The sequence below is a fragment of the Ochotona curzoniae genome, unplaced genomic scaffold (genome assembly GCF_017591425.1).
Source record: "Ochotona curzoniae isolate NIBS_2020 unplaced genomic scaffold, NIBS_Ocur_1.0 contig_605, whole genome shotgun sequence".
NCBI classification, from domain to species: domain Eukaryota; kingdom Metazoa; phylum Chordata; class Mammalia; order Lagomorpha; family Ochotonidae; genus Ochotona; species Ochotona curzoniae.
In genome coordinates, this window is record NW_024466491.1 from 4,665,058 (window position 1) to 4,686,270 (window position 21,213).

General features: G+C 49.2%; 2 protein-coding genes and 1 pseudogene across 2 annotated transcripts; 2 read left to right on the plus strand and 1 right to left on the minus strand.

Annotated features, from left to right (window-relative positions):
* Positions 1-2,026: 2,026 nt before the first annotated feature.
* Positions 2,027-8,323, minus strand: LOC121163016 (vomeronasal type-2 receptor 116-like). Its single transcript, XM_040990244.1, has 6 exons — positions 8,189-8,323; positions 7,860-8,138; positions 6,682-7,512; positions 5,764-5,991; positions 5,308-5,431; positions 2,027-2,940 (listed from the first exon to the last, which is right to left on the minus strand). Exons 1-6 carry the CDS (start codon positions 8,321-8,323, stop codon positions 2,027-2,029), a joined length of 2,511 nt encoding a protein of 836 aa, XP_040846178.1.
* An 8,210-nt stretch (positions 8,324-16,533) lies between these two features.
* Positions 16,534-19,490, plus strand: LOC121163017 (annotated as a pseudogene).
* Positions 19,491-20,066: 576 nt separating this feature from the next.
* On the plus strand, positions 20,067-20,993 carry LOC121163018 (olfactory receptor 7A17-like). Its single transcript, XM_040990245.1, has one exon. The coding sequence runs from the start codon at positions 20,067-20,069 to the stop codon at positions 20,991-20,993; it is 927 nt and encodes a 308-aa protein (XP_040846179.1).
* Positions 20,994-21,213: the final 220 nt, after the last annotated feature.

Sequence of the window (21,213 nt, forward strand, 5' to 3'; positions counted from 1 at the left end):
TTTTGGCGCACTTGAGTGATGTATATTTCTGACTGTGTTCCACTCAATAAGCCTCCATGTTACAAAGAAACATCTCCTGCATCCCCACGAGGAACCCAAAGCTATGGATGGAAAGTAGCGTGAAGAGTGCTGTTATCTAACAGGTGTCCAGCTGGGACCAGAAAACACCATTCCAGTTCAGAGACCAAGAACCACAGGTGAGCTGTGGAACTGTGGACCTTGTGGGGAGCTGATCCACACGGAGTCAGCGGGGACACGGAGACCGCAAGGGAACATGTCGGGGGACAGCAAGGATCAGGAGGATGTGGCGAGCGATGCGGAATGGACTCAGAGGAGGAGGAGGACCAGGGTGCTGTTTCTGAAAGCGAAATGCCCCGAGCTCATTGCCCACAGCAGGAGCCTCTTGCAGCGTATTCCATTTTATGGATTCTTTGTATTTTAGTGTTAGTTCGCTGTTATTAAAAAGAGCAGTACTGTGCCTTTTGTAGGGCTGCCTGTGCACATTGTATATATTGAATCAGTCCAAGAAGGTATCGCTGCATCCTTAAACACGGACTAATTCTTTGTGGTGAAAGCATGCAAAATTCTATTCTGTTGTCTGTTAAGAGTCAAAACGCTCAGTACTTTATCATTGTTTGCACTCAGCCTCCTGTGCAACAGAACCCTAACCTTTCGACTCTGCGGCTTAGGAACCAGCCTTCTACCGCCTCATGTCTCCTTCCTCATCCCTTTTCCATCACACTCTCCGTTTGACACCATTTTTCTTTCCTATTTTTTTTTTAAAGGTATCTAGTCCTATGAGATGAATTCCTCCCAAATGCATTTGGTGATGTACTTGTGGTCTTGTTATCTGAAATAGCGCCAGAAATCATCGCTATGGAACGAAATGGAATGCAATGAAAAAAAAAATAAATAAAACTATTTTACTTTAGGAAAGCAATGGCCTATTGACACTGCAGAGGTAAAGACTTAGATTGCAAAGATTTTAGCTAAAAAGAATAGAACAATAATCTTTGAAAATGAGAAAAGGAAAGAGATACAGGCTAACACTTCACTGGTGCTGTGAGGGTGCCTCCAAATTGGTCCTGGGTGGAAATACAATGTTGAGTTAAAGATCAGAACAAATCCCAAAAGACTGTGAGAGTGATGCAACTGTACCCTGAGGAATAAAGACACAACGACACTAGGGACGCGAAAGGAAAGAAGGCCAACCTTGTTGGTCACACAGCGCTGGGTGTCCCTGACAGGAAACACTTGGTACAGTTAAAATCACAGCATGGAAAAAGGAGCAGTGGCCGAGTGACAAAAGCACAACAAGTGTGACAGCTTAAGGGACAAGAAAACTTTTCACAACTAGATACAGGTGACACTTACACAACGCAGTCTGGGTTGTCAACGTCTTAATTTCTGCAGCTTAAAATGACCCAAGAGTTGTTATTATCGTTGATGTCACCTGAATAGGGAAATGTTCTCCTAAGGGTAGTGTAGGCCAAAGAAATGCTGAATCTAAAATAAATATAAACAGAATGAAAACATACAATAGTCTGTGCTTTTAGAACTGTAACATTTGTAATGAAATTTGGTGCTTGGCAATCAGAATATTAGTAAAGTGTGATAACGGCATTTCTTTTTAAAGGAGTTTGCAGACAATATGCTATATGTGTATGTTAATTATGACAAATATTACATCCAGAAGAACCACAGGGACTCAAAACTTCACTTGAATATCAAAGAACAGGGAGAAGTGAGAGCTCATGTATTTTATTAAGATAAAAATAATGAGTGCTTTTCATGAGGAGTAAAGAAGGCAGAAGGCAATAAAAAGGGCTGAGGATTGTCTAGCCTGCAGAGTGATGTGTTTCTATCTGTGAATGCCTGGCTGGGAACACTGCGACACTGAACTGCTTTTCAAAAGAGGGACAGACATGACCACTAACGCGCTAGAGGCACCTCAGTCTATAGCATGAGGAAGCAGAGGCACAGTTGTGTCAGCTACGGTTTACAATCCTAAAAGTGTGAGACAGCCTCAGGAGTTGTTCTTACAACGAGTATTCCTGAATGCTTTCAGAGAGTTCTTCTCGGGGCGTAGGAGAATGACGTAGCACTTGGGGACAAAGATGCAGCCCAGGAGACCCGCACTGGAGACCAAGATGGAGAAGACCTCCACGGCCACCATGACCTTCCCCTTGGTGCTCTGGTACACAGGCAGGAAGGTCACCCACACGCTGCAGAACACCAGCATGCTGAACGTCAGGAACTTGGCTTCATTGAAGGTGTCAGGCAGCTTCCTGGCAAGGAAAGCCACAGTGAAGCTGCCCAGGGCCAACGAGCCCAGGAAGCCCAGCACACAGTAGAAGGCAGTGATGGAGCCCTCGTTGCACAAGAGGATGATGTGTCCATGCTCAGAGTGTGCATCTGTGTCCACAAAGGGAGGAGATGTTGCCAGCCAGATGGCACAGAGAGTCAGTTGGATGAGGAAGCAGATGGGAATGACAGCGTTTGGGGCTCCTGACACCAGCAATCGCCTCATGGTCCTTCCAGGCTTCATGGCCTTGAAGGCCAGAACCACAGTGATGGTTTTGGCCAGCACGGCAGAGACAGCCATTGTGAACACCAGGGCAAACGTGATTTGTCTTAGGAGGCAGGTGGCTGTGTTGGGACGGCCAATGAAGAGGAAGGAGCAGAGGAAGCAGAGGAGGAGTGAGATGAGCAGGATGTAGCTGAGGGTGCGGTTATTGGCCTTGACGATGGGCGTGTCTCTGTGCTTCACAAAGAGCCCAAGCATGGCAGCAGTGAGGACAGAGAGGGACAGAGCCGTGCAGGCCAGGGCCATCCCCAGGGGACCTTCAGCAGCCAGGAAGCTCACTCGCTTGTCCAGGCATCGGTCATGCTCTGCATTGGCATACTGGTGGTCAGGACAGGTCACACAGTGCTCCGTATCTGGAGAGAAAAGGAGAGATGCCTTCAGCCCACTTCCAGTTAGTTCTCTATGGTTCACAGGCCCCTCCCTGAGCCCATTCGGGTGAACAGGTCCTAGCTGTTGTTGGAGACGGGGCATTGCATAGAAGGATTAGGAAGGAGTGGCAAATAGTAATGCCCACTTGCAAAACTGTGTGGGAAACACCATCCCTTTATGCCCCTAGGTAGCCTGCATGCTGATGAGCACACTGAATTCCATGAGGCCTGCTGATTCAGTTCTTGCTGGTTGATAATTAGACTCTGAACTTTCTTGTTACTCACCCTGTGAATTCTCTGCTCATAATTTCTTCCAATTCGGAAGGGAAGTCCTGGCGCTCGCGGCTCCCATGGTCCTATGTATGCCATGCACTCTTGTTTCATCCACATGTGTGGCATGAGCAGGCAGCCTCCTCCTCCCTTACCTGAACAGCATACTTCCCTCCCTCTCTCACAGCCTACTCAACCAAACACCCAAGGCCCCACTCTAATAGGATGGGCTGGTGAGGGGTGGAGTTCAGTTTCAGTTTGTGAAAATACCTGACGAGATTTAGGGACAAGTATGGGCAGAAATGCTCTAGGAGATTGTGTGGGGAATAAGGGCGGGAAGCATTGTCAGTTTGCAGTGCTGATAATGTGCAATTGATTCACTTTCTGTTAATCCATACATCTTTCAAAGCAGAGCGTCTCCCCATGGATGAGCTGCGTTGCAACAGGCAAGGGCTCAACACTGATTGAACACCGCTACGAGTAAGGGAACTGGTCGCCTTCCAGACCAACAGAAGGGGGTCAGGCCAGCCTCCCTTAGCATGCTTGCTCCACGGAACACACTGGACCTTGTCCTGGAATCGCATTCTACGTGTCAATCGCCTGGAAGCCTATTGTTGCGTTTCCACATTCACGTGTTCTCAGCCTTGGGGATGCGTTGTCACTCCGCTGGTTTCAGTCTCTGCTCTCCCGTTTGTGCATGACTCCATCAAGTTACCAAGTGGCACAAGACTTTCAACACGGAATCAATGTGACCTGGGACATCTCATCTCTCAAGGCTGTACGTGCCTCAGCTCAAAGCTTTGCTTCCCGACACCTCAGAGCTTGTAGGTAGAAATGACCCTTTTTAAAATCAATCACGGATGCAGGCACTACTGAATGCAATTCCCAACACATGGATTAGCCTGAGTGATGCCCTCTCAATGCAATATCATTTCAAAATGGTCACACTCCAGCAACTTGCCTTCCAGTGAATTCCGGCTGGCTATTTTTTTCTGTTGATTTGTTCCTCCTGTGGAAGGTCCAGTCGCAGAGGTAATATTTGCCACTCTTCCATCAGTGCGGTCTCTAACTCTATGCATCGACGTCTCTGCTTCCATTGACATTGTGCCAATGGCCTTCATTTAGAACTCAAAACTGCCCCTTCTCTTGTAAAGTTCGTGAGAGGCTTCTGCTGCCATTTGGTCCTCAATCACAGTTACGTGTTGATTGTATCAATTCAGTTTTCCTGTACTTACGTCATTACTAGCATGACTAAATCAGAGATGACCACGCTGAATTCTGGGGTGTGCACGGATGCGGACATATCTGAAGGTGCTTTTGCTTATTTTGCGGTAAGTGTATGTGCACATATAAACTTTATTTTGCTGAAGCGGCCTGGCAGGATTCAATCACACTACACTAACGTTTCTCAAAGAGTAACCCATTTTTGCGATCTCGAGTGGGCTTGAGAGAATGAGCATTCTTTCCCTTGTGTAAAGTAAAAGTCACCACTAGTGCTGGTCTGCATGGACGGACTCAGATGGCACACACACATGCACACACACACGCACCCACAGAGACACACATGCACACATGCACACACACAGTCAGTATCCTTATGAACCATCGTCCTGGTGCTTCATAGTATTGCTTGTCCTGCACAAGAATCCACCTGACACCATTCCTTAGAATCTGTCTTAGAGTCTCTGCACTGTCCTTCACCTTCACTCCCGTCTCGAGGGTCTTTGCTGAGTGTGCCCCTACTGATCTACTTTGTGAGGTGCACTCAGTGCTCGGATGGTCCGTCTGCCCCTTCCATATGTGTTGTTCTGTTCTTATTTTATGCCACGCTTCACCCGCCATGTCACCCACATCAGCCTTCCTGTCATTTATCTCTTCTGCATGTTCTTGCTAACACAAGAGGAACACTACAGCGTGGAGAACTCCTACTTTAGGAGGATTATTCCAGAATATGTAAATCAATTACTTTCTGAAGGTGGGATGAATTCTGATGTGGTATTCCAACTCTTTGTATTTCTTTGGGGCAAATGCAAGGACAGCAGATGGGTGTATAACTTGTTCATGAAAAACACATTAGCTTACCGGTCGCATTGGCAATCTCATTGTCTGGACAGCGGGTGCAGTCAAAACAGCAGGTGGGCGCTCCCTCCCGGGTGGTCACCCTGAATCCAGGGCCACAGCTGGGGCTGCACACTGAGCGTGGGATCTGTGGAAAATGATGCATCTGTTGGTCACGGGTGGGGCTGGTCAGGAAAACATTCCCAGGAGACTGATTTAGTGTTTGGGAGACCTACACATCTCAATTCTGCATAGCTGAATTCTGACGCACTGAGGGTATGCCATGTTGTGTATGTTGGAGGCCAGGAAATAGATTGCAAACGTGCAGGGAACAGTTGCTTATGCTTTCCAACCTTCAGAGGTTGTGAACATGAGAAAAGAGTTGAGTGGAAGAGGGAGTGGGATTTGCAATGCCAGGAGACAAAGTGTTGCATCCTAATGGTGCCAGAGTTTATGAAGGGAGCTACATGATGAACTCACCTGTGTGATCCCCGTGGGCCACTCGATCAGCTCCTCAGAGAGAGACAACCGTTGGCCTGGTGGGTCGTAGGGGGAGAAGTGTCCCACTTTGACCTTATGGCCAAGCCCTTGGGGAAAATTCCAGAAGTTGAGAATGTCATATGTTGCAGCCGGCTTTCTCTTCTGGTCCAAGTTTACAAGCTCACCAGCAGGACTGGTAAATTGGAGGCTTTGGAGAAAGGAGTGCAGCTGAGGTAAGAAACACATTGTCCGTGTTAAAGAGGCCCCACGTGAAGACACAAGATGCAAGCAGTTCATCCCTGTCTTGGACCACTGCCTTCCTGAGGAACTACCATCATGGAAGGGAAGAATCCCATCCAATCATCTCAGTCCCCAGTCAAACAAAGACAAAATGACAGAGACGTGGCCCGTCCCACAGCAGCAGACAGGAGGTACAACACTTCTCAACTGTCAAGTCTGAACTCTCTGCCTGGGCCTGCTTGCGCAATGCACCTGTGTGTGGCACAGATGGCAGAAGGAAGTGCTCGACCACCCAACGGGAGCAGATGCTAGGATGGGCATTCCTGCCACCTGGGCACTAGAATCTTGAGATTCACTGGACATGGACAGAGCTCAGTCCTGGACTGCCGAATACGAGCAACTCATGATTGAATCCAGATATCTATAACATCAACACTGAGTGGACTGGAAGCTGAGCTCTTTGTGTCACAGGCCTGGTACTGATCCAACACCTTCCCTTTGGTCCATGGTACATGGCTAGTGATGGAAAGCCCTGCGTCCCTGTACCTCCTATTGTATCCCTGCAGGTTTACTTGTCGGTTAGAACCAGGGTCTTCTGCAAGGGGATTGTCCCACATGCAGGACCACCCCAGGAAAGCCTGTCAGCTGGAGCACCTTTCAGGCCAAAGCACAGCATACCTGCCAGTGGGGAATCAGGGCCTTCCCCCCTGGTCCTGGTGGCTGCTCCTCTGACATGTGCTGAAGCATCCTGTGCAAAGAGTGGGCCACAGCGTACACTGCGTTGTAGATGTGGTGGCTCCCATCGCTCATCGTCAGGTCAAATTTCTCCCAGGTCAGCCACTCGAGGGAGGCATTTGAGGGACAGCCCTGAAGCGTCTTGCAATCAGCACCGGAAAGTGAGCAGCGAAAATACAGAGACCAGAACAGGGCAAGGAATATGTCTTCTGGGTACTTGGAAGGGGTTGCTGTCCGCAGGAAGTGTCGGAAACCAGAGATCTCTCTGTGCTGCTGGGAGAAGATAAGAGTCCCGTGGAAGGAGTGCATCAGAAAGTTATGCTCACTAGTGGGATAGTCCCAGCGGGAGTTGGTGGCAATGTCCCAGTGGGAGGTGGTGATCCAGACCTTCCACGTTATCAGAGTCTTCGTCAGCTCAATGTTCAGGCGCGAAAATGATGTTGGGTCACCAAACAGAACAACCACATTTGCTGCTGATGTCATGATGCGGGCTTGCTGTTGCATATCTCCGTAGTGAATTTTGTTCTGCTTGACTTGGACCAACTCCACAAAGGCCAGGCAGAGGCCATGCTCCTGCATCTGTGCTCTCAGATCAGACAGAAACGCCACACTCTCCTGGTGATCTGAGACAACCAGCCCCACCCACGTCCAGCCGAAGTGCAGCATCAAGGAGACCATGGCGAGGGCCAGAGAAGTGTCCTTTAGGGGCATCTGATAGACGGAGGGAAACTGGCTTTTGTCACTCAGAAGAGGATCCAAAGGGCCAAATGTGAGCTGGGGAGGGGAAATTGTACAACATGTGAGTGACGGCACTGCTGGAAGACACCACCTCTCATTACCAGGTGCTGTGGTACCTGGAGTGGGATGAAGCTGAGATTTCAGTTTTCACCTTCTGTCTGCCCAAGACATTTCTGGGTTATCGTCCTTAAGAAACATTTGTCAGAGAAGCCCCCTAGCTCCTTCTCAGTTGCACTCTGTGCTGCCTGCAAGGACCCTGCATGCTCCTGCTCAGAGCACCCACTGTGACCAAGGTGTATACCCCATCCCATGCCACCCAGTGTTCTGAAAAATTGGTCAATATGGAATGGCTTCTGTTCTCTCCCCTTCCCAGGATCCCTCACCTGTGGGATTCGGTACAGTTCCAGCAGCATCCCCATCTGGACTAAGAATCTGGTCTCTGCTAGCACCGCCACAGCCTTGGCCTCTCTCCTGCACGTGTAGTTAGGGATGACTCTGTCCAGCCCTGTCAGCCACGTCAGCGGATTCTTCAGTAACTTTTCATTGCTGAGCATGACATTGTAGAGATCAAATCCTAGAGTGAGGTTGGGCAGCAGGTGGGGGTTCCTGTTGATCTCCTCGACAGCAAACATCAGGGCCAGCATGTGCTGGAAGATCTTGGGCTGAAAGCTGCACACAGGACAGAAGGGCTAAGATGGAGGAGAGGCCCAACCTGGTGGTCATCACATTCTTGGGGACCAAACACCCAGGTGATGGTCATCGCGACCACCCTGATGGTCACCATGGCCATCCTGATGGTCATCATGGCCATCCTGATGGTCATCATGGCCATCCTGATGGTCATCATGGCCGCTTTTGGGACTTCGGGGCTCCAGGGCTGCCCCAGTCATGGTCACACTTTACTCTCTGTGGGAGATTAGTTGATGTCATGGGAGGTGGTTTGGCTGTTAGGAGCTCATTCTTGTGGCTCTCCTTGCATTGGGACTAAGTGTTAGCATGACAAGGCAGAAAAGGTGCACGCTGGCTCCCTCTAGCTCCTGAGCACACAGCGTGAGGACGCCCCTCTCCGCAGCACACATCCAAGCTGCTGGGGCCTCGGTCCTAGTCCAGGAACCTTGCACAATTCTGCAAAGTAGATCTTGGGGCTTGGCGATGCTATGGTCTGCTGGTGTAAGGTTGCATGTGCAGAGGGCTGAGCTTCACTCTGAATGCACATCTGGTCGTCTTTGTTCCTACCGGCAATCAGCTGCTTCTCCCATTCTCTGCTTGGATATCTAACGCCAATTTCACGACAGGCCCAAATATGCCCCCACTGAGGAGTCCACTGGTGAGGGTGGGTGAATGGATGGAAAAGCCAGTCACATCTGGGACAGCTTGTGTAGGGGGAAGAGGCCTCGTTCTAGATGATATGCGTCTCACCTGGGAACGCATGGGGTTGGCACCCTCGTGTTTAGGCTAAGCCTCTGCGTGCCACCTAGAAATCCTATCTGGATGCTGGTTCATGTCCTGGATGATATCCTTTGAATCCTGCTCCCTGCTTTTGCCCTGGAAGGCAGCAGTGGTTTCAGGCTCAAGCCCTTGCGACCCTGTACACACTTGCAAAATGTGAAAGAAGCTCATGGCTTCCAGCTTGGCATCAGCTTAACCCTGGGCCAGGCTCAGACTCTGCTCCAGAATTCACCTTCCCAGTGGCCTCAGCGAACAGTGCAAGTGGCTCGGCCCCTGACACCCACGTGGGAGAGCTGACTTGTCTCCTGGCTCATGGCTTTTCCCTGCACAGTCCCCACATCTGCAGGGATCTGGAGGGTGAGCCACAGATGAGAGAGCATTCTGGACTCTTGCTCTGTCTGACTTTCACACAAAGAGAGAACATGATAGTCTGTGCGTTCAAGGACAACTGCTAGGAACTTCCTTCACAATGTGGCTGGCACAGCTATTCATATGAACACAGTTTGTTCTCAATCACTTATTTGATTGGACCACATAGCATCTCCACACAGACAGACACCTGCTTTGCTGAAGCATCAGGCCATGGAGCAGGTTAAACACACATGGTGTGCACATCTGGCCTAGGTATGCCCGAGGGGCAGCTTTCTAGACACCTGTCCACACACATTTGAGACCTATGCAGGGTCCCCCATCTTAGACTCCCTGTCTCTGCCACAGACGGGAAGAAGCAATGTCAGGGTCAGGGCATAGTCAGCCCCAGATGCAGTTCCTGTGACTTGTGTTGTCTCATGGGGAACCTCTCCTTCCCCTGCTGGGCAGAGGCTCCTGGTGTTGACAACAGAAGCAAGGGCATGGGAGGGCTGGGAAGGTTGTTCTGAAAATGTCCAGGCAGGCGTGCACGTGGGCTCTGCAAGCCTGCCTGGGGAGGCTGAAAAGGCAGTAACTATCAACAGGCTCCCGGATAAGAAAAAGCCCTGGGTCCTCCCACAAGTGCACGGGCCCTAGCATGTAAGAATCCAAATACCCTCTTGGCTTCCTGCCCTGACATGTTGTAGAACAGCAGAGCCATCCGGGCGAGGGCAGAAGGTGAATGGGCATCCTGAACACACTGAAGCCCTGTCCCAATGCTGGATTCGCCACAGCACCTGGAGCCTCATCGGGACAAACGCATCTGGGAACAGGCAACTCAGAGGGAGTAGCGCACTCAAGGATGTTTTGTGCAGTATGTTGTGTGAGATTTGTTCTTTTGCATTATAATAAATCTATGACAGTATCTATTGGCTCTGAGTCTAGATTTTTTAATTGTTATTAACATTGTGTTATGTGATACAGTTTTATAGGCACTGGAGATTCCTCCCACCCCTCCCATACCTCTCCCCCCATAGTGGATTCCTCCACCTTGCTGCATAACCACAGTTCAAGTTCAGTTAAGATTCCTTCATTACAAGCATATACCTAGCATAAATTCCAGCATCTTATTGTCCAGATAAGTTCAGTGGCCTCTTGGGGAGACCTTCTCTGGTCTGAAGGTAGAACTAACAGAGTAAAGTTCCGGTCAGTTAAAAGCCCCAACAAAACCTCAGCATCAATATACAACATTATGGAATTAATTGACATAGTATTGAGTAAACAATATGTTAAAAATAATGCAAGTTCCATTCTTTGAAACACCTGGGTTGAGATAGTATCAATGACAGGTTCAAAAAATACCAAACAACCAAACAAAAATTACAGGTTAAATCAAGCCTACTTTTCACATGTTAATGGAGGACTCGGTACTTCTGCCTTGAAAATAAAAGTAAATTTCTATTAGCTATACCAATAGCACAAATAGGAAGCAGGAACCTGAGCCATCCCACAGGGCTCACTTATCTTTGCTTTTAGAAAATGCCATCAAAACTTAGGGTGTTCCTAGTTCAGATCCCACACACAACAGAGCCCGAGCCGCATTGGGCATTGGTTAATCGGTGGAGGAGTGTGCAGGGCAGCCTGTGACTGTCGGCCAGGAAGGACACCTTCCCAGAGCACGTTGTGAGGAGACTCAGTGTCCCTGTGCCCGAGATGACCCTGTGTCAGGGAGAATTCTGCTGTCCACCCTGAGTGCACATGGCCTGGGGAGGGGGTTTCAGGAGGTGGTGCAGTGTTCAGCACCCACTCTTCCCCATGAAGGAAGGTCCTCGCATTCCTCCCTCCATTAACACAGCTCGGTGTTTTGGCTGGCAGAGGTGGACAGGTCTCCTGTGGCCAGAAACACGTCGGCTGCTCCCTCAGACTGTCAAACCCTCCTCTTGGGGAAAGGTTGCCCAAGCCGTGCCGCTGTGAAAGGTGAGGGTCACGGCCATTTCTTACTCATTTGACTCATTGTTCCTGAGTGTGTTGGGCTCTCCTTGGCTCTGAGTTCACTCACAACAGTGCACCCATTGTTTCCCAGGGCAAAGAGATGGCAGGGGCTGTGAGCACACCAGCCAGCACCAACATCCCCAACTCCCAGGTCTGCTCCCAGCCAGCACCCGAGCAAACAGCTTTTGTTCCCCAGTCAAGGTAACCCCGAGCGAGTTCTTCAGTATGTAGCGCTGAGTAGAAACGTGGTGCATCCTGCGTGGAGGAGCTAGGTGACTAAGAACATGTGGTGCCAAGGCAGAGCTGGGAGAGCCCTGGGCTGAGGTCCTTGGAGTGCAGCGGCCAGGAAGCCTAACCAGCATCGCTGTCCCTCCTGGACCACGCAGAACTGTTTACTCAACACCTCAGAGACATGGACCAAGAGGCACTGTGTTCATGAGACCCCAGCTGAGGTCACCACGCCTCGGAGCAGGAGGCTGGGCATAGCCCACGCAGGCACACCTAGTGCGTTGATCTCACCACCTGCAGGGACCTGACAGGTAACCACTGGGACCTCCGAGGGGAAAAAAAGGAAAAGACTCAATGGATGCTTACCTTCTGAAATGGAGGCCGTCTTCATGCTGGATGGGGAGCTTGGATATGGAGTATAAACAGACGGGCAAGAAAGCAGTGAGCAACACGTCTCCATCCTTGGAATCACTGCGGTCGTTGACATCAAAGCAGACGGGGTCTTGCGGCTGGCACACAGCGCAGGGAAGCTGCAGGATGAGAAGGAGCAACAGCAGAGGAAGCATCTGGGATTTTGTGCAGCAAAGTGCCAAGAGGCAGGGCCGGGGAACAGGCAGGGGCAGGCAGGTGCATGCGTACAGCCTGTGTGTGCGTGTGCGTATGCGTGTGTGTCTGAGTGTGTGTGGCCTGTGGACTGCAGGGCCACTCTAATACTCTTGCAGCTGACAGCTCACCGACTCCCTGGAGGAATGAAGAGCCTCCTGGCCCTGGAGCCATGCGGGTGAGGGCTCCTATCCAGGTGAAAAACACAAGGTTGAAAACATGTTTTGCTTGTCATTCTCACCAGCCGCAGGTGCCATCATGTCATCCAACTCCATGGACAGCAAGACCCAAGCAGGAGTTCCCGTGAGATGTGGGCAGAGACCTTATCAAGGAACCACTTTGATACCCAAAGGCCACGAAAAGGGTGGAATGAGATCCTGCAGGAACATTCTTGCTTGAAATCCCCCTAAGGCCAGAGGAAGAAGAGAAACCAACTTTACAATTGCACAATTTTACCTGGTGAACAGTCCCATCTCTCATGATTCCTGAGTGCAGAAATACAAGTACATCTATTGTCAGTTAACACATGAGCACAAATCACAGTGGGTTTGTTGTTGTTGTTGTAGTTCATGTATTATTGAAAAGGCAGATTTACGGAGAGGTGAGAAAGAGAAACAGATCTTCCTTCTGCAGCCACTCTTCAGGAGGCCCCAGCTAAGGGATATGTGGAAAAGAGCCACAACATGAAATTTTCTGAGAAAATTCTAGAACGTTGGACAAATGTTTTCAAATTTCACATCCTACAATTAAAAGTCGGACAGCTTTAAGAAGGATATTTTTGTCCCAGTGTGTCCTTTCTGTAAATAAAAACATAAGTGAATGTTTTTAAGACAAAAATTAATTTTAGGTACTTTTTGGCACCGGCCCCATGCCACGGTGGGACATCCACATTAAATCGTAAAAAGAAAGGGAAATACAGTTGTTCCAGGACATTCCACAGCTCAAAGGTTTTGTCGCCCCTTGTCTGGCCTTACAGGGAACGCGCTGACACAGTACACTAGTGTGTCTCTGAAGCAGCAGAGGTCGGGACACGTGGTTGGCACCTGCACCCACGTGGGAGACCTGCAAGGAGCTCCTTGCTCCTGACTTCAATCAGCCCAGCTCCAGCTCTTGCAGCCATTTCGGGAATCTACCAACGGGTGGAAGATCTCTCTGTATCTCTCCCTCTGTTGGTACTCCAGTTCCAACGGGCATAAAGCAGTGGCTGAATCCCTTGGGTCCCTCCTGCTGTCCATGTGGAAATGTAGGAGGAATGCTGGCATGCTGGTGACAGCCTGCTTGCAACTGAGCTGCTGTGTTCATTTGGTAACTAGTAAGCAGCAAATTCTCTGCCTCTTTATCTCTGTCTCCCTGAATTGTTGTGGGTGCCCCTGCCTTAAAAGTATATAAGTATTTAAAATTGAATTCAGCCAGAACAACTTCAGCAACGCAAAAAAAAAAAAAAAAAAAAAAAAAATCCAGCTCAAGCAAGTGATAAATCATCGACATTCTAATTACCTTTGTTTGATCATGTCAGTCATCACCCTGTACCCACATATTGTGTCAATAAGAACTAATATACGAATAAGTGCACCTGTTCCAACGCGCAGACATCCCATAATGGTAACTAGCAACATCTCTGATTATGTGACATAAACTGGTGCTTACTGGCGGAAGGGCCGTGAGTTTCACATCAAGGAAACAGCTTGGCCCACACAGGTGGGACTTCTTCCCTCTGAGACTCAAGAGAACGCTTCAGCTCCAGAAAGGTCTAGTGCTGCGAGATTGGGCCACTGGGAGGTAGGACAGCTCAGAGAGAAGGAATCATTTCAGCTGGCTTCTCTCCTGGTCTCCTGGGAACAGAGACTCAGCAAGAAGGTCTCTTCCTTCCCAGGCTGGCGTCTCCAAGGAAATCAGGTGATTGGAGTCCGCGACACCAAGAGGGAGATGAGCCTAGTGAGCAGAGATGGGGACATAAATTCACCCTCTGTTACCAGCCTGCACAGATGCCACGCCAACCTGGATGGGGCAAGTCAGTTGCTCTGGGAATCCTGGTCTGACCCCCAACTCATGCTTTGCCCTGCTGCTGGGGAATGAGGAGTAGAGGGAGACTGACCCCCATTCTCCATCACCAGCCTCCAGGGAGGAATCGCACCTCCACACGGAGACCCTCCTCCTGGAGAACCCACCCAGGTGAGCCTTGGAACGTTGTCGGTGCTGCAGGGGAGCAGCGGGCGGGCGGGCAGGGGGGAATGATAACTAAGAGCATTGAACCGGGGCCACCTGATGCTTGAACCAGTCACCCGGTCAACACTGCTTCCTCACCGGGTTAATCGGACTGTTGGTCTGTGGTCTGGAGGAAAAAGATACATACATACACAGGGTTCTTGGTTTCCAATGCACTGATTACAGAGCACAGATTGAGCGTCAGGAAGTGCTTCCGATTAGGTACGCAGATCTCCTGCAGTTAGGGGTACAGGGGGAAGAACAGGATGGAAGTGGTGAGGATGCAGAGTCGATGGAGGTATTTTATCACTTGTTTTGATTTTTTTGGGGAAGAGACAGATGTAGACACAAGGAGAGAGTTCCCTTATGCTGGTGCATGTCTCCAGTGCTTGTACAACAAGGAAGGCTAATTCAAGCCAAACGGGATCCCAGAGTTCCGGGCACACAGTGAATGCGACCCCACTAATTCGATCAGCACCTATTGCCTCCCAGAACAGAGCTGGGAGAGAACCATGGAGGTCCTGAATGGAAACTGTTCTCACAGACGTTAACAGTTTCCTAAATAGGATCCTGCACAAAATATGGAAACCCATGTTCAAAGTGATAAATTTTTTTTTTTAAAAAAAAGTAGCACTCACCTGAATGAAGAATGACTCTGTGTTAAGAATTGTCTTCTAATAGAGGGTAGGGACCCAGAGTTGGAACCAAGCAATGACCAGAGAACGCTCCCCTCCCTAGTCCCAAAGGAAGTTTACTGTTCTTCTGTTTCTGCAGAATGCTTCGGGCTCCTGGCTGTCGTTCTTATGACCTTGGATCCTGCAAGGAAGGATTTGGGCTTCTTCCATCCTGTGTGGTAGATCCAGATTGGGGTGGGTGTCCTTAGAGTTCTTGACCTCCGAAGGCACTGCACTTCCCCATGGTCTCCTTGGCAGTTGGGGTGTAGTCCTTGCTGGCCAATAGTCCTTGGTGATTATCTGGGAGTCTTCAGGGTTGGGATACAAGCCTCCTCCTGTCCACCTGCTCCAGTCTGGGGTCCCCCACTCTGTTTTGTGCATATGATCTCCTGTTAAGAGGTTGTCAGGATCGCTCCTAATTCCCCCCATATGTCTTTGTAGTTTTACTATTGTCTAACGCTGATTCGAGTCTGTTGTCTACAAGATATCTGTTATGTTCCTGATAGGTTATGCTTCACGTTTTCCTCACATTTTCTAAGGAGATGGAAGATTTCTCTGCTCTCCCGCCCCTCTTTCCAAGTCGCTTAGGGTCTTAAAAGTATATCAGGTTTTACAATTCTTTGATGTTGATCATAAGCAGTCTGACTCACATTGATTGTACATTCATTGGTTACATCACAATATCTTACTGCATGAGATACAGTCCCATCAGGATCGCTCCGGAAACCCCTCAAAACAAACAAACAAACAAACTGGAATAGATAGACGGAGAACAACAAGAAAAGCTTAGAATCAGACAGGAAACGGTCAGCGTGGATTCACATATACCTTACCAGGTAGGACACAAATGATTAGTTACTCCTCACTAGGGTATTGGAGATTTCTCTGCACACCCCTCCTAAAACTGTTCTGCACCTAAACTGTTGACATGTGCCTTGTTAGAGTTATAAGCCAGTTTAGACTACCTTAAAAACTGCCAGGTTCAGCAAAATTATACTATAAACATGATAATTAACACTATAAACTGCTAAATACTAAAATGAAAATAGACACAAGACAGCTGAATCGTACCCTATTGCCATTTAATGGTGTACAGAAGCTGGTTGTATATAAACTCAAATTGAAATGTCAATGAAGTAGGCACAGGATGTGGTTAAGTACTTGCATCTTTTTAACATATTGGTCACTCAATACCATGCCAATTAATTCCGTAATGTTGTAAATTGTTGTTGATGTTATGCTGGGGCTTTTAATTGATTGGGATGATACTCTGCTGGCCTACCGTCAGACCAGAGATGGTCTCCCCAAGAAACCGATGAATTATCTGGACAATGAGATGCTGGACTCTATGTTTGGTATATGTTTGCAATGTAAGAATCTTGACTGAATTTGAACTGTAAACTGCAACAAGGTGGAGGAATCCACCACAGGGGGAAGGTTTGGGGACGGGTAGGGAGAATCCCAGAGCCTATGAAACTGTGTCATATAATGCCATATAATTAATTAAAAAAAAAAAGTCTTTCTATTTTTCCCTTAGCTGGTAGTCAATCTCAGTCAAATGGAACCAGGCAATGAAACACAGCCATCAGGATTCCTTCTCCTGGGACTCTCAGAGGACCCAGCCCTGCAGCCTCTCACCTTTGGGCTGTTCCTCTCCATGTACCTGGTCACTGTCAGTGGGAACCTGCTCATCGTCCTGGCCATCCTCTCTGACTCCCACCTCCACACGCCCATGTACTTCTTCCTCGCCAACCTGTCCATGGTGGACATCTGCTTCACCTCCACCACCGTCCCCAAGATGCTGGTGAACATCCAGACGCAGAGCAGAGCCATCAGCTACGTGGGCTGCATCACACAGATGTTCTACTTCACATTCTTCACAGGGTTGGATGACTTTCTGCTGGCCGTGATGGCCTATGACCGGTTTGTGGCCATCTGTCACCCCCTGTACTACACGGTCATCATGAGCCCCCGGCTCTGTGCGCAGCTGCTTGTGGTCTCTGGCGTCATCAGCGCTCTGCATTCCCTGTTGCAAAGCTTCATGGTGCTGCGGCTGAGCTTCTGTGCAGATCTGGAAATCCCACACTTCTTCTGTGAGTTGAACCAGGTGGTCCACAGCGCCTGTTCTGACACCTTTGATTAACGATGTGGTCATCTATTTTGCAGCAGTGCTATTGGGTGGAGGTCCTCTCTCTGGGGTCTTATACTCCTACTCTAGGATCCTCTCCTCCATCCGGGCCATCTCCTCAGCTCAGGGCAAGTATAAAGCCTTTTCCACCTGTGCTTCTCACCTCTCGGTCGTCTCCCTATTTTATGGCACCTGCTTGGGTGTGTACTTTAGTTCTGCAGCAACCCGCAATCCACAGTCCACTGCCATGGCCTCGGTGATGTACACCGTGGTCACCCCCATGCTGAACCCCTTCATCTACAGCCTGAGGAACACAGACATGAAGAGAGCTCTGAAGAGACTCTTTAAGAAGGACATTGTTGGGTCTGGTGTGATGGCGCAGTGGTTAAGGTCCTCGCCTTGCATGCCCGCGATCCCATATGGGCGCCGGTTCTAATCCTGGCAGCCCCACTTCCCATCCAGCTCCCTGCCTGTGGCCTGGGAAAGCAGTGGAGGACGGCCCAAAGACCCTGTATCCACATAGGAGACCTGGAAAAGGCTTCTGGCTTCGGAACAGCTACCAGCTGTTGTGGCTGCTTGGGGAGTGAATCAACAGACAGAAGAGCTTCCTCTCTGTCTCTCCTGTTCTCTGTATATCTGACTTTCAAATAAATAAATAAATAAATAAATAAATATTTTAAAAAGGACACCGTCAGTGAGTACATTGATCTGGGACTGAAGTTGCTTCCGTAGTAACGAGACTCCATCCCACAGAGTCTCATGCTGTGCTTCTTCAACTGGAACATTCTTGCATACATTACACCGAGTTTCCAGTTGTCTAACTGTTGCTCCAATATGCAGTGCACTCGTTAAGCTCCCTGCACTTTGCGATACCTGAAGGGTTTTCAAGTTCTAATTGCTGGGATCCCAATGCCATTTCTTGTTTTTTTGTTTGTTTTGCCAAACACTGGAAAATACCATGTATATACTAGAGTCTGCCCCCCCCACACACAGCCCAGCTCCCTGGGCTGTTGCAAGCCTAACCAATGGATGGAAACTTCTGCTTCTGTACATCTCCGTGATTCTTTGCCTTTAGAAATTTGCATCATGGTACATACAAGATTTTGAAGTCATACAGAGAAATGAAATTCCATCCTTTTGGAAGACATCGTGAGAACTGAAATCAGCCAAGCACAGAACGGCAGATTCCACACGGTCTCACTCAAGCAGAGTCAGCTGATTTCCTCGAAGTGAACGGTGGGATACAGTGCTAGGACAGGGCAGCGAGTGTGTGCTGGAGCGGAAATGGGCAGAGGTCATTCTTGGGTGCACAAGGGGAGTAGGTTCTGGTGTCAGGAAGTTGATGACAGGTAACACCAATACACTGGGTAACCCAACACAGCTCTGAGAGAGGATTTTGTGTCCAAGTCAAAGGAATAATCCGTGTTTGCACCAAAGGATGGGCAGGTGACTGGATCATGTGCAATGCGTACATGTGCAGAAACATCACATCTCTCCCTCCCCAAATGATCGGTCAAGTGAAAAAAAAAATATACAAACAAATAACACATTCACAGTCCTTCCACAACGACAAACAATAGGACAGTGCTGCTCCTGTCATAAGGATTCTAACTCTCAAGAAGTGAAGAATCATCCGGAGTGCCCGCAGACACGTCCCCATCAGAATCCTCGAGTGGAAGACGTTGGAGACCTCGTCAAGATACTTTTCATCCTGCACGGAAGAGAACTTCAGCTCAGCACAGCAGCACTCCCAGGAGACTGACCTGTGGGAGGGAGCGATGATGACACAGAAGGAATCATCAGAACAGAGTCACCAGTCTTCCCAGCTGCTCCCCTGGGAACGCAGATTCAGCAGGAATGGTTGCTCCTGCCCAGACCACGTTCTCCACGGGGCCATCAGGCGCTTTGAGGGTGGAACATCACGAGGGAGATGTGCTTAATGAGAAGAGACACGGGCTGTAAATTCACCTTGTGTTGCTGTCAGAGTGTACCCAGGGCTGGACTGGATGTGGTGGTTGTGTTTGGAGTCTTGCTCTGACGCAGGGACGCCTTCCTTCTTGCTGCCTTGTCCGTGACAGCGCTCAGTTCCCATCATCAGTGTCCATCATCAGGGGACAGTCACACGTCCATATAGAAGTGGACGCTGGGAGAACCTAAGCAGGCGTGTCTCAGAATCCCAGAGGTCTAGCTCTAAGAAAAAGAGGGCGAACACGCTTACCTGAGGCCGGTGCATGGCCGGTGCAGTCTACTCACTGTGAAGGTTAGTGCCGGGGTTTGCTCACCCAATAACCACTGATTGCACACATTTGTGGCGGTAATGAACCATGACCTTTCAAACTCATAACAGAGGACTCACTGTTGACAGCGAGAGGACGGTTGTCACCTGAGACAGGGTAGGGAATGGAGCAGAAAGTGGCTCCGAAAAAAGCTGATCACAGATCCAAATGTCTTTGGGATTAAGGAGGAGGTAAAAAAAAATGTAAGGTGGCTGTGGGGGGACAAAAAGGCATGAGAATATCTGTCTCTCTATATTTCTACCAATCTTCTAATTACCTGTCTATAGATACATATTTGATAGATTTATAGTGAGATGCACAGAGACGGAAAAGAGAGAGTGTTCATGAATTCTGGGTCACTCCCTAGCACCTGTGACACTCAAACTCCAGCGAGAGCCTGGAGCCCAGGACTCCACGTCTCCCACAGTGACAGCAGCCCGACTCACTGAGCCATTAGCCACAGCCTGTAAGGGAAAGTTTTTAAGTGGAACTGGAACAGTAGACAAGGCAATAGCCCAACACAAAACTGTACTGATAGCAAATCCTCTAAATGGGTTTCATCCACACACAACATGCAACCTGAGTTTTCCGACTGCTAAAACTAGATCTTAGTATTTTAGCTGTATGATGAACGTGTATGAAATTGCCATTTTTTTTCTACCTTCAGCTGGTAGTCATCTGAAGCAAATGGCACCAGGCAATGAAACCCAACATTCAGGATTCCTTCTCCTGGGACTCTCAGAGGACCCAGCCCTGCTGCCTCTCATCTTTGGGCTGTTCCTGTCCACCTCCATGGGCACAGTGGGTGGCAACCTGCTCATCGTCCTGGCCATCCTCTCTGACCCACACCTCCACACACCCATGTACTTCTTCCTCGCCAACCTGTCCATGGTGGACATCTGCTTCACCTCCACCACCGTCCCCAAGATGCTGGTGAACATCCAGACGCAGAGCAGAGCCATCAGCTACGCGGGCTGCATCACACAGATTCACTTCTTCTTGCTTTTTGTGGAGTTGGACAACTTCATTCTACTGATGATGGCCTATGACCGCTTTGTGGCCATCTGTCACCCCCTGCACTACACGGTCATCATGAGCCCCTGGCTCTGTGCGCAGCTGCTTCTTGTTGCCTGGGTTATCAGTGTTCTGAATGCAATATTTCAAAGCTTGATGCTGCTGCGGCTGACCTTCTGCACAGCTGTGGAAATCCCTCACTATTTCTGTGAGCTGAATGAGGTGGCTCAACTGGCCTGTTCTGACACCTTCCTTAATGACATGGTTATGTATATTACACTCATATTGTTGGCAGCAGGCCCCCTGGCTGGGATCCTGTACTCTTACTCTAAGATCGTCTCCTCCATCCGGGCCATCTCCTCAGCTCAGGGCAAGTATAAAGCCTTTTCCACCTGTGCCTCTCACCTCTGCGTTGTTTCCTTATTTTATTGCACTGGTCTAGGTGTGTACCTTAATTCTGCTCTAACCCATGACTCACACTCCACTGCAAGAGCCTCGGTGTTGTACACTGTGGTCACCCCCATGCTGAACCCCTTCATCTACAGCCTGAGGAATAAAGATGTCAAGAGGGCCCTGAAAAAACTCTTTGGGGCGGGGTGAACCCTAAGAGGATCCATGTCTGCATAGCTCAGCAAGTTTCTATAATTGTAGGCTTCTATTCTCGGAAGCAAAACTGTGATTTTTCTGACCACATTGCAAAAGTAGAACTTGGGCTGTTGTCTGTTCCTGGGCGTCTACAATGCTTCATTTCATCCTCTCTGTGTAGGCTTATAGCATTATAACATTAAGGCTTGTTATTTTCAGTATGAGCCATTCAATC

Bases quoted from the DNA above. Each gene is read 5' to 3' on its own strand.
- LOC121163018 (XM_040990245.1), top strand. From the start codon at position 20,067: ATGGCACCAGGCAATGAAACCCAACATTCAGGATTCCTTCTCCTGGGA.
- LOC121163016 (XM_040990244.1), bottom strand. From the start codon at position 8,323: ATGATGACCATCAGGATGGCCATGATGACCATCAGGATGGCCATGATG. The intron at 5,992-6,681 runs GTATGCTGTGCT...TTCTTACCTCAG, and splicing joins CCCTGATTCCCCACTGGCAG to CTGCACTCCTTTCTCCAAAG. The intron at 5,432-5,763 runs GTGAGTTCATCA...CATTTTCCACAG, and splicing joins GGCCCACGGGGATCACACAG to ATCCCACGCTCAGTGTGCAG.